General features: G+C 45.2%; 1 protein-coding gene across 1 annotated transcript in view; it reads left to right on the top strand.

The window, feature by feature from the left end:
• Positions 1-5,279, top strand: part of LOC100962440 (nuclear body protein SP140) — a 103,754-nt gene extending 98,475 nt beyond the window's left edge. Inside the window, exons 22-26 of the mRNA XM_023510366.1 lie at positions 1,848-1,963; positions 3,167-3,275; positions 3,556-3,633; positions 3,826-3,969; positions 4,830-5,279. Coding sequence (XP_023366134.1) covers positions 1,848-1,963; positions 3,167-3,275; positions 3,556-3,633; positions 3,826-3,969; positions 4,830-4,928 — 546 coding nt within the window. The 3' untranslated portion in view covers positions 4,929-5,279. The remainder of the gene's footprint in view (positions 1-1,847; positions 1,964-3,166; positions 3,276-3,555; positions 3,634-3,825; positions 3,970-4,829) is intronic.
• The last annotated feature ends 7,551 nt before the right edge of the window (positions 5,280-12,830 follow it).

Below are 12,830 nucleotides of genomic sequence, written 5' to 3'. Positions count from 1 at the left end.
TGCCCTTTTCACCAAGGTGTTCCATTACAGGTATTTCTTATAACTCTCACTCCTCTTAGCTATAGGCTATACGGGCTGCTACAGGAATTAAATGGCAACAGGACAGTTTAGCAAATCACAAAGACAGAAAAAGAAAGAAAGATTTTATAAAGCAATTAAAAGTCAACTAAGAATATGACAAGAATGAAGTCTCACACATTGATATTAATGCTGACTGTAAAGGAATTATATGCTCCATGTAAAAGATATAAGTTGACAGAATGAATTGAAAAGGAACATGATCTTATGAGAAACTCACCTTACCTACAAAGATGCATAGATTGAAAGTAAAGTGGTGGAGAAAGATATTCCACCCAATGGAAATCAAAAGCAGGCAGCAGTAGCTATATTTATGTTAGATAAAAACAGAATTCAAATCAAAAACAGTAAGGAAGACAAAGAGGGTCATTATATAATGATAAATGAATCAATTCAGCAGGTATTACACTCCTAAATATATATGCACCCAATGTTTAAGCCCCCAGATTCATAAAGCAAATATTTCTAGACCTAAAGAAAGACATAGACAGAAACACAATAATATGGAGGACTTCAACACCCCACTGACAGCACTAGGCAGATGGAGACAGAAAATCAATGAAGACATATTGAACTTAAATTGGACTTTAGACCAAATGGACTTAGCAAACATTTATAGAACATTCTGCCCAACAACTACAGAATTTACATTCCTTCATGAGAGAACTGGGCCAATTCTATTGAAACTGTTTCAAAAGGTGAAGAAAGAGAGAATCCATCCTAACTTATTCTATAAAACCTATATCACTTTGATACCAAAGCCAAGCAAAGATTCAACAGCAAAAAAGAAAACTACAGACCAGTATCATTGATGAACATAGATGAAAAGCCCTCGACAAAATACTAGCCAACTGAATATAGCACATCAAAAGTACAATTCATCATAATCAAGTAGGTTTCATTCCAGTGATGTAAGGATGGTTTAGCATCCATGAGTCAATAAATGTGATTCACCACATAAATAGTATTAAAAACAAAAACCATACGATCATTTCAATAGATGCAGAAAATGCATCTGATAAAATCCTTGGTCTTCAACCTGGGTGGTCGCTGTTATCACACTCCCTTGGCCATTAGATTTGGCACCGCCACACTTTACATGCCAAGGTTACCTAAGGTAGAGAGAGATCTTCTCCCAGTCTCCCAAAGCCAAAGAACTCTGTCCTCCCTGGCAACCCCCTGGTCATGTGTTCCCATTGTACTTCTAGCCCATGGGCAGGCCTAGAGCCCTCCAGGCACAGAATCCACAGTGCAGGAAGCCCTGCCCTAGTCCTTTCTCCAACTCATGGAGAGCTTAATGGCTGAGAACGTGGGATAATGTGATAACCCAGTTCATTCCATCATATTTCATTCTCCATTAAATGAGAATTAAATGACTCCATTCTTCTTCTGTGAGTCAATTTTATCATTGTGGTATATGCAGATGAATTAACACTGTTTTTTTTAGGACTTTGTTTTATATGCAAGATAATAAAATAATTTAGGTTCCTATAAAAATCATCACCTTGTTTTGTTGCTCTTTTTTTTTTTTTTTTTGCATTAGATCCTTTCGTTTTGTAAGGAAAACTTTTCTGTTCTGACATCCAGCCCCGTCCCTTCTGAACGTCACTGCAGCCCAGGAGCCTTGTTATGAAATCTGCACTCCATTTTGTTTCTTGATATCTCAGGGAGATCCAGTTTCATGAAAGGCAGTGTGTTCTAGATTCCCACAGTGGTGGCCTCCAGAGCCTCACTGATCTCGGTGATGTGGACATTGTTTTACCCTCTAGCTGGGAAACATGGACGAATGTGAGGTGTGCCGGGATGGAGGGTTTCTATACTGCTGTGACACTTGTTCCAGAGCCTTCCATGAAGACTGTCATATCCCTCCTGTAGAAATTGAGCAGTGAGTATCATCCAGTCCTGTCTGTTTTCCCTCCTTCTATGGACCCTTCCTCCTGCCATGTGCACTCCCCCTGAAGAGTGCCTGCTGTGTCTAGGTTGGGAAGGAGCTGGCTGGGTAGGTCCCAGGACCCAGCAGTATCACCCAGAGAGCTGTGTGAAGGTACTGGCAGCAGGAGGTGGAAATCCTTTGTGCTGCCAGGGGTGTTAACAGACAGAGGGTGCAGCTGCCTGTCACCATCAGCCAATATGCAGAGATGGGGATAGGCCCACTGAACTTTGTCAGAAAGCTGGCAATTCTGCAGAACAGTGAGAATAGCCTCTCCAAGACTATTTTGTTTTTCCATTTCCAAAATCACAGTGTTATACATGAAAGTTCAAAGTAAAAATCGTATTTTTTATTTTTATCTTTATCTTAAACAACATAATCAGTATAACCCATGACCAATAATAAACAACAATCAGCATGGTCCATGACCCAAAACAACATAAGCAACTTTCCACTTTAAAAGTTAATATCCTAAATCAATTGCCCTGAAATACTGAAGACATACACTTTTAGATTAAAGCTGAATTTACAAAACAGCAAGAAATGAGGTGAAGGTTACACAGGACCTAAACCCGCCAGACCAGCTGTGTTGTCTCAGCCCCACCCTGAATGACTCTTATTCTCACTACATGTGCTTTCAGGGGCACCTGCTGAGGCTGGTGACAGGGACTGCCCCTCTGCCTACATATTGCCCTTTCCTCCAACTTTTGCAGCAGAGACTCCTGCAAGGGAGTTTGAGAGCAGAAAACACCAGTTATTTATATTTTGTGCCTATTCAGAAAAGACAGGAAGCACGGTTCCACATTTCACTTTGTTCTCATTGGGCTCATAGAGGCTGGAGATCCCGAGGTTAAAGCTCACTTTCCCATACTCAGGCCTGGCAATCAGGGCTCCCTGTGCCCCCAGCAGGTCAGGCAGGGAAAGGAGAAAGAGAACTCACCTCTCTGGTACCACCTTCCTCAGACCACCCACCTGCTGCCACCACTGATGGGAGGGGGCCATCAGCACGAGACTTCAGGTGAAGGCTAGGGTGCTCTGAAAGGTGGCCACCCGTGGCTGAGCCCCTTGCCCATTTCTGAAGGAGGGTAGTGGCAGCCACAAGAAAGGTGGCTGTTTCCAGGGGCTTTGCCCTCTGCTCAGCTATGTCCAACCTCTCAGAAACCCATGGAGCTGCATCTTCTGCAGCATGAAGGAGTTTCCAGAAGATCAACAATGTTATCAGGAATTTGAGATCCTGGAGAAACAGATGGGGCCAGAGGAACAGCTGGTGAGTCTGATGCACATCCCCAGCCCTCTGCTTTCCTTTCTTACACGAGAACCACAGACAGGCACAGGGTCAGAGGCAAGGCATTCAAAGGAAGCCTGCTCTTCTGAGCTACACTTTCATCACACTGATATTAACACCATAACTTGTTTGCTGAAAAAATAGCTCAGCCATCACATGTCTGTTTCCACCCCACATGTGGTGGAAACTCCCTGAAGATGGGTGTGAGTCATCCCTTACACCTATGCAAGATGGTTTTCATTTACTCTTCTTTCTTTTGCAGAAATGTGAATTCCTTCTGTTGAAAGTCTATTGCTGTTCTGAGAGTTCCTTTTTTGCCAAGATTCCATATTATTACTACGTAAGTAACAATAACAAGCCATGATTATGGGTTGCTGTGATATCACATAGCCCTGATCTTGATCCCATGGGGGCAAGAACCCAAGTTGCCGTGGCCTTTGCTTTGTTGGATTTTGCTGGATTTTATGGGAACCCGCAGAAGGCAGACATTGAACTATGCTGGTAGCTCTCCTGTTGGTATTTTTGTCACCAGCTTGGAGAGGCTTGTCAAGGCCTGAAGGAACCTATGTGGTTGAACAAAATCAAGAAAAAGCTGCATGAGAAGGGTTACCCCCGGGTGGAGGGGTTTGTGCAGGACATGCGCCTCATCTTCCAGAACCACAGGGCATCCTACAAGGTCAGTGGCCCCTCCTGCTTCTGTTTCACTTCCTTCCCATTGAGTTGCCCTCATTTTCTCGTTGAGAGGTTCTGGCATAGAACCAGGGTAAGGCTCTGCAAGGAAGAAGAGGAGGCCAGTGCAGGTATGAGGAAATGCTTTAATAGAGGGGAAAAAGAGAATGGAGACAAACCAGGTGTGAGCTCAGCTCCCAAACAGTTGCAAAAGGCCTTTCTTAGTCTTTATCAGGATAGCTGAAATGGGGCAGTGAGCACAGGTACTGCACGGGGCTCTTCTCTAGTGCCCATCAGGATTATGGGAGTATCCTTAGAATTGGGATATGGGTAGGATGTTTCCAAAAACTTTGCCCTGGAGGCACTCCAGAAATCTGGGGAGGGGAATTTTCTAAAATGGCTGTAAAATCCAAGTAAATAATAGTCTCCAACCGTGGTAATGGTTTCCCTTTTCTGTCTAGTTGATTAAGAAATAATCATACTTGTAGCAAACAGACATTACTCTCAGCTGCATGAGTTTTCAGATTTAACCTCGTTTATGTAGCTGGTGTTTAAGGCAAGAGTCCTAGTTAATAATACTGTACTGTACATTTCAAAATTGTTTGAAGAGTAAATTTCACATATTCTCACCACAAAAAAATAAGTGTTTGAGGTAAGTAGATATGTCAGTTAGTTTAATTTAATTTTTCCACATAGTATTCAAGAATCACAGAATCACTTTGTAGCCTCGGATATATGCCATTATAAATTGCCAATTTAAATAATTTTTTAAAAAAAAGACAAGAGTCCCAAACACTCTCAGTTAAAAAGTATCTAATGACACTAATCATGAATATCATTATTTTTGTCTTTATTATTTTTTTCTAGTATAATAATTTTGGCCAAATGGGATTTAGACTGGAGGCCGAATTTGAGAAGAATTTTAAGGAAATGTTTGCCATTCAGGAAAAGGATGAGAACAGTTGACTGGTACAGTGGGTGCTGAAGGGGCTTAGGAAATGGCAGCCCCCCAAATATGCTACTGCTGTGCCGATTACTTCAAAATGAGAGCATTTGGTGACAGCAAATGCAGGGAGGGGCTTTTTCTTAGCTCCCCTTATCTGCCCAAAGATGGAGCCCCCAAAAGGGCTCGGTTGTCATAAGTTTCCTCCCTGGGAAACTCATCAGCCAGGGAATGTTAACTCAGATAACACGGAAGAAGATTGGAAGTGACACAGCCCAGATTGCCTCTCACCTATACGCATCAGCCATCTGCCCCCTTCTTGTAATCTCCTGTTTTGTGGCTATAAACAATAAAAATGTGTATATACAATAAAACTGGTTTTAATTCCCTGGTTAATCTGCCTCATGGCCAATTTAATTCATAGCCAAGCCAAGGAACGTAGAAGGCTCAAGGGAAGCCATTTCTCACTCCCTGCCACACTGCAGGCGTCCTGGCACCATCTCCTTTGCTGGCTACCTCTTTCCCCCTAACTCTGTGGATGCTGCTAATGCCACCCAGGTCTCAGAGCATTGCCCTGGAACAAATGGAGCCTGCTTCACTGGGAGGTTCCCCCTGAAGTCCAGAAAAAAGGGTGTGTGATGCTACTCTGTGCTCCCCGTGAGCGAGGCTAGGGCTGATCTCCAGCTTAATTTTTCCCACATAAGGCTGCTTCCTGAACCCCCTTCTGCTGAGAGCACTCTCAATATAGATCACTTGCTTAAGAACCTTCATCTCTGGTAATGTTTCTGGGAGAACCCAACCTAAGGTAATGGCCCTTAGGAAGCAAGTTCTAATTAATGATGGGGTCCCTATCTAGCAAAATGGTGATAGGTGGGAATATTGATAATCCCAGGAATGCTATAACTCATGCACTTGCCCAAACTTTCACCTTTGGTAAACTGGTGGAGCTCTAGGAGCTGGTGTAATTGATCGTCTGGCATTTAAAATGGGAGAGAAAGTAATTATGAGAACTAGTTACTAACTATTGCTAAGTGCTACTAATGTGCTGAAAAGAGTAAATGACGGACTTAGATCTATTAATCACTGACTTAAAGCAAAGAGACCTCATACCTGCAACTGGAAGGTGGATAACAAGGAAGGTCTGGCACAGGCCCTAATCATAAGAATAGCAGAACTTCAGAGAAGTCTGAATCCTAAGCTCAGGATAGTCTCTTATACAGAAGTCAGGGCCTTGAAAATCAGGATGGGGCTACTAGGTAGACACACATGAGAACTTTGAGCTCCAGATCCCTTAGAAGAAACCACTAGGCTTGCAGAAAACTCTCCTTCCCCTGGTTGGGAAGGGAGAGTTACCACTCCTCTCCTACCCCAGCCCTCATTTTGCCTGAATGAAGACTGTGCAGAAGCCTCTCGGTATAACCTGACTAGGCAGGTCCTGGGTGGGGATGCGAGGTGAAGAGGGGGTTCATACTGCAAAGAGCTGCAGGGCAGGGCCTGCCAATATGGGTCAGCAGGAGCTGGAACATTGTGTCTGCAAATGGATCCTGGATCCAGAAAGGTAAAATATAAGACTGGGTAAGGGAGAATTGTCAATGCAGGGACATTTACTCTGCTACAGAGTTAATTAGCCTGGCAAGGGCCAAAAGTGATAATTCTGATATGCTCATGGGTAGTTCACAGAGGCTGCGCATAAACCATCATGCACATTAAATGAAATGAAAGCTGAGTTACCAGAACAACCATGGCACACTCCAGGAAAAAAGAGTCAAAGCCTTGGGAAGTTGGCATGCTAGGCTGGCTCTACTCTCTACTGCTGGAAAATCCACCATGGGGTGACTGAGCTCCTCAGGAGAGCAGACATACTAATTCAAGGTGAGATGAGACACACTGCTGAGGGGCACCAGCATCCTTAAGAAGCTCTGCCATGGCTTTCCTCTGTAGTTTTAAACTATGGTAGGAACATTTTTCAGAACTGGGTTCTCTAGTAGCAATGGAAATGACAGAGTTCCAGAATAACAATGTCCAGGTGGCAGCATTTAATTGTCAGGACAAAATCATTTCCATAAGGGGCAACAAGGTTATAAAGACAGCCAGGGGGCTGGCCTGCAGGTCTGGGGAGGTGACCTACAGGATATGGGCTCCTACAGGCAAGGCGGATGGGCGGCCAACAAGGATCTCGCTTCATACGTGTCATCAAAAGAGATTAGAAGTAGAGGAGCAGAAGGCTACCAGCTACCTCAGTGAAAAGTCTCGATCTCTTCCCCAGTTTCCAAACCTGAGCCAGTTATTAGTGAGACCCAGAACCCCCTAATGGAAATAGGGACAGTTCCTCATGAGGAAGGACCTTGCAAATGTGCACAGCAGTGACTCCCTTGTTTTTCCATCAAAGGGAGCTATGGACATTTATTCAACCACATATTGGAGAAAGGCAAACATATATATCTTTCAAGCATTGCTGAATACAGTGTCAGAGACAATGCTAGTGCTTGGGGGCCCTAAGCATCACTGTGGGCCCCTGAGGGAGTAGAGTGTATGGAGGTCAGATAATGTCCATTTCACACAGGGTCCACTGGATTCATTGAGCAGCCAGCTCTGTGAGGCTCTTCTCAGTTATTTTTGGTGTCATAAGCAGTACCAACCTGCACTGAGAGGTAGCACGAGCTAGTATTTAAGAACAGAGACTCTGTAGTTAGCCCAAGTAGGTAGAAACCCAGCTCCTCTTCCTCCTCCTGGCTGGCTGGAAAGCTACTTGTCCTTCCCTGCACTGATTCCATCTGCAAAATGGAGATACCAAAAGTTCCTAACTCACTAGATTATGGTGAGGATTAATGAGTTGATATTTATTATACACTTAGAAAGTATCTGTCCTGTTTGCAATATATAAGTAATAAGCAAACAAAACTAGAAAATTAATACAGTATCCTTGCATCAATCAGGGCTTTTTGCCATCAGGAGAGACCCAATCTATCTCGGTTAAACAAAAAGGGACTGCAGTGATGAAATCACAGTGGCTCACAGAAAGGGTAGGAAGTCTGAGTGCTGAGATGGCAAATAGCCCAGCAACCAATACAGGAATCAGAGCAATTTCAGGACCGACTCAGCCATCTTGTCAAGGATGTTAGTTAATGTTCATCAATTATTTTAAACTCTCACAACCTCAAGTAAGCCACAACTCTGGCTGGCCTGGCTTACTCAAGTGCCAGTATCTTGATTAACAGTCCCACCTCTACTCCTAGACCCAAAGAAGAGGTTGTTTCCCCCAAAGGAACCAAATGCTCGTGCTCTCTCTGGACCCAGGGATGTCTCTTGGACATGGCTGGGTGTGGGGGTGGGCACGGCTGATTGCTGCTTAGGAATGAGGACCAGGGAGCTCTGTTTCTAATAGTCAGGAGGAATTTCCTAACCAACTGGCCCTCTTGCTAATAACAGCTAGAAACTCTGAACAATATTTAAAAAAAGAAAAATAACTTCCTGAAACCTCTGTAAACAAGAACAGGCCAAATTTGGGGAGAAGTCAAAAGTCAGAGGTTGTCTTCCTATGTAGCATTGCCTGACCCTGAAAGAAGCCACCACCTTACATGGGGGATGACTCAAAACTTTGGTAGAAAGTCCACCTTCTTTCTGGGAGTTGGTTGGAAGCCCAGAGTAAACAGGATTTCTGGGAAGTGATAAAATCTCCAAAGCACAAAGTCATAGAAAGGAACCCAAAATCTGTGTACGAACCCTTCAGATATTTCTGACCAATGCCTGAGGCAAGCTAAAGTCATTCTGAACCAAGGGTTGAGCTTTGCCCACTGCAAACAAGACAGAGTGTGCAGTTTGAGATCAACTATGTGAGTCATCTGCTGAAACAAGAGCTCTTCCTGTTCTGATTCAAGTGAGAGCTGTGTGCAATTAGCCGCTAGTGCAGTTACTCTCGACACAGTCTGAACACTGGGTGCTGCAGAACAATGTAATTAATCAGGTGCCTTTAGACTTTCCACTAACACTTCCTTTTTTTGTAGAGACAGGGTGTTGCTGTGTTGCCCAGGCTGCTCTTGAAGTCCTGGCCTCAGTTATTTTCTCTTTGGATTTCCAAAGTGCTGAGATTACAGGCATGGGCTAACATGCCCAGCTTCTGTTGACACTTCTGTTCAGATCCACTGGTCTGAAATTCTTCATCTGACATGAAACTACCCTTTCCTACATTGCTTCAAAACTTGGGTGGTGGTTTTTGTTTTTGTTATTGTTCGTTTTGGGAGGGTCTTGCTCTGTCGCCCAGGCTAGAATGCAGTGGCTTCATCATAGCTCACAGCAACTCCAAACTCCTGGGTTTGAGCAATCCTTCTGTCTCGGCCTCCTGAGTAGCTGGGACTATGGGTGCACACCACCATGCTGGGCCAGTTTTTACGTATTTTATGTAGAGGCACAGTCTTGCTACCTTGTTGCTTAGGTTAGTTTTGAACTTCTGGTCTCAAGAGATCCTCACACCTCAGCCTCCCAAAGTAATGGGGGTACAGGCATGAGCCACCGTGTCCAGTTAAAACTGGGGTTTTTCTCTCCTAACATTTTAATTCAAGTTTTCCCCTGAACCCCATGCTGAGTAGGACTGGTAGAATCTATACTGGTTTATATAAGTGTGGTGCATTCTAGAGTCCTATAGCGGCAAACTCTCCCCATTTCCCAATATATTAGGTAGAAACTAGGGTGTGTAATGTTCAAGGAAGGGGGTGATTCCTCTGCCAAGATACTTGTCTTACATCTATAAATGTGTCCTGTCAGAGCTGCTGGGAAGGTGATAGGACCACTTTCCAACTGCTGCCCTCCTCTTCAGGGTGTTTGTCTGCAGTTGCCTGAGTCTGGGTGAGGAGGAGGATGCAGGATTCTGAGATCCCAAGAGCACAAGTCTTGGTTATATAATGATGTAGCTGTAGCTTCGGGCTGTCTCTGGTATCTGTGGGTCTGAGAATGTGGGCCTGTGGTTGGTGCACTTTGCATGCCAGTGGACATGTCTATTCTTAGAAGTTTTTGCAAAGTCTTGTATCACTGCAGGTGGCCTAGAGTGCTGTTCAGGAGCAAGCTGACAGTTTTGCTTTGTGATTATTCAGGAAATACAAAAATACCCGCTATGTTTCTGCATTGTACCATTGTCTGAATGATAAATGATAAATCCAGGCACCACCTGCCCATTCACCTCATGCAGAAGGACCCAATTTCCAATATTGGTTCTTCCAGGCATAGATCAAAGAAACATTGTTGTCATCATGGTTCAGCCTGGAATCCAAGCTCTGGGATAAATGTGAGCCTCTCACTTAGCATGGTTCCACATTCATTGGGTGAACACCCCTGGAATTATTCATGGGAGAGGGGGCCATGGACCATAGGCAGTATTCCTGGTTAGTGCAGAGAGGTATCCATTTTCTCTAGAAGCAAGGGTGTCAACTACTATTGGCATCTCCTGGCCATTCTCAACTGGTTTGTAGTTGCAGAAATGGTATCAATCTTAGGGATCTTACCTTTTATTCTCTTTATGCCCCTTAAGAAAATGAATCAATATCAAATGAGATGGGTGAGTTTTTAACTTCATTGCCCTTATTTTGAGAACCGGCCAGAATGTTGTCCAGAAAGCCATTTTACCAGGAGATCCTCAAGGCCATCTGTTCCTGAACAACTGTTCCACCTGCCATTTTTATAGCCCACCTGCACCTGAAAGCCTCATAACTAGGTGAGACAGAGAATACCCAGCAAAGCTTGGGGATAGCCCAGGCCCACTTCATGACCTGGCCTGACCCAGGAGGTTGTCCTGTGCTGGTGGGCTGGAGCCCTTTAAGACACCATTCTGATTCACGGGCATAGCATTTGTACCTGCGAGAAGCACATGCACCAGGCAAGGGCTGTTGTGCCAGTTTGAGACAGCTCTTGGCCCTGGGGAGAGCTCATTAGAATTTAATTTGAATTTTCCCTAGGCCAGAGGATTCACGGCTAACAGTCTGAGAAGACTCATTTCATTCTCTAAGCAGGATTTCTTTCTTTTTTTTTTAATGCACAGGTGCCCTGGGAAAGCCCCTGGGTTCTGTTTGCCACTCACATTTTCCACTCCTGTGGGTAAGACAGGCTCCAGCCTTTCCCTGTACTACAAGTTTAGACAATGGTCAGCATGTGTGGCCTGCCCTTACTAGAAACACACTTGGGATGCCAAGTCCTCTGTGCAGGGACAATTGGAGTAACCCTCTTCTCATGATTAAGTTTCCTGTCTCATAACTACTGAATCTTCGTGGAACTACACTTTCCTCCCCCACCTTTCCTTGATTCTGTTGAGGAATCTGAGGTCTCTGCTGCTGACACTCCATGTGATAGAAACTCCCACTTACAAACCAAAAGAAGCAGAAGGGAGCTGCCCAAGAGGCTTTTTCTGGGGTGGGTGGAGGCCACCTGGATGGGCCAGCAGGTGCGCTCCTCTGTCACACATGCCTCACCCGGCAGTCCTAATGGCCAGGACAATCCAGTCATCAGGATTACTAACAGACACGTAGAGAGAGTTGCAGAAATAGTGAGGACTCTGAAAAGGCTTTGTGGTTCATTCAAGCCATTGAAGACTCCAGCTGCTGCCTTTTCTGGTCCGTCCCAAGCCAGGAAGCTTCCTGCACTCCTGGTGGTGGCCAGCTCTGCCCAGATAACACTCGGAGGCCAGCAGGGGGATCTGAGGAGGATGACCACAACCTAGAGGAAACATCCTCCTCCTTTCTGAGGGCAGGTCTGACCCCTAGAGCTTTAAATCCATCATGAACATGTCCAGTGTGGAGTTGTCTGGCCTCCCTGTGTGGATTTTCCCACATAGGCTGCAGCCCATTGGCCCAAAATTCCAGGCGCTGAACTTAGCAGACCTTAAGCCTACCCAGGGAACAGTGGGCACATTTATGTCAGTGCTGGTTCAGCTGTGGTCTGGGTCGGCCTGCTGCCTAGGGGCAGGGAGAAGAGAGAGAGGGGATTACAGAGCAGGCTGGTCTACTTTGTGCCAGGCCTCGTTGGAGCTGCCACAGCATGCCGAGGTTGAGAGCAGAGGACAGTTGTGCCCAGCAGAGACTCAGCTTACCAGCTTCTCTGCCCCACAAAGGCAGGGGTTTAGAACAGACAAAGAGAGGAGAGAGAGAGAAAGAGCGAGAGAATGATAGAGTGAGAGAGACAGACACCTAAGTGTATGTAGCACCTGGTAGGCACAGTGTCTCTGCCCACTGGAAAAGATGTTCTCGTCAGTGTCCTGAAGTCTGTCCCATGCGGACTGATGATCACTTGCTTCTTTGGGGGAACGAAAGAGCAGAAGGGGCGTCAGGGTGGAAATTCCCTGGTCCCATATTTTCATGTGTAATTGAACAATCACCCCATTGGCAGCTGGAAGAAGTCAGACTCAGTGGAATCCAATGTGGAAAACATGGCTCTGGAGCACTGTCCCCTCCAGTCCCTGAATCCTCACCTGCTTCCACCCTCTGCTCGCGTCAGGGCCCGGATTCTAATGCTCCAGGGCTCTCAACTGCCTCCTTGCCTTTACCTTTGATATTATACTGATATGGAGTGTCTTCTAGATGATTTCTTGTTCTTTGTGGAATTCTGAATCAGAATCTGAATGAATGATCTGGGGACAGATATAACTCTGAGGCAGAGTCACACACACACCCCCAGCCCCCCAGCCCCCCACGCCACCGTGACTCCATGCTTTCAGTTCTAGCCTCCAGCAAGCTTTTGCCCTCTTAAGCTTTCAGTGACTTATTTGAAGCCCAGATGTCTCTTATTCACCCCTTGATGTTGAAAAGCAGCCCTAGAGTCAAGATACCTTAAATCCTTGTGGCTCTGAGGTAAAATGTTAACCATTGTCACCAACTTGACTCTAGCCTCCTGCCCCAGAACATTCTCCCCACTGTATAATGATCCCCAACATTTTGGCCCTCTGC

This window comes from Otolemur garnettii, unplaced genomic scaffold, assembly GCF_000181295.1.
Source record: "Otolemur garnettii isolate 467f Iridium unplaced genomic scaffold, OtoGar3 scaffold00013, whole genome shotgun sequence".
NCBI lineage: Eukaryota > Metazoa > Chordata > Mammalia > Primates > Galagidae > Otolemur > Otolemur garnettii.
Note: the sequence above shows the minus strand (reverse complement) of the source record. Positions and strands in the feature narration are given on the sequence as shown.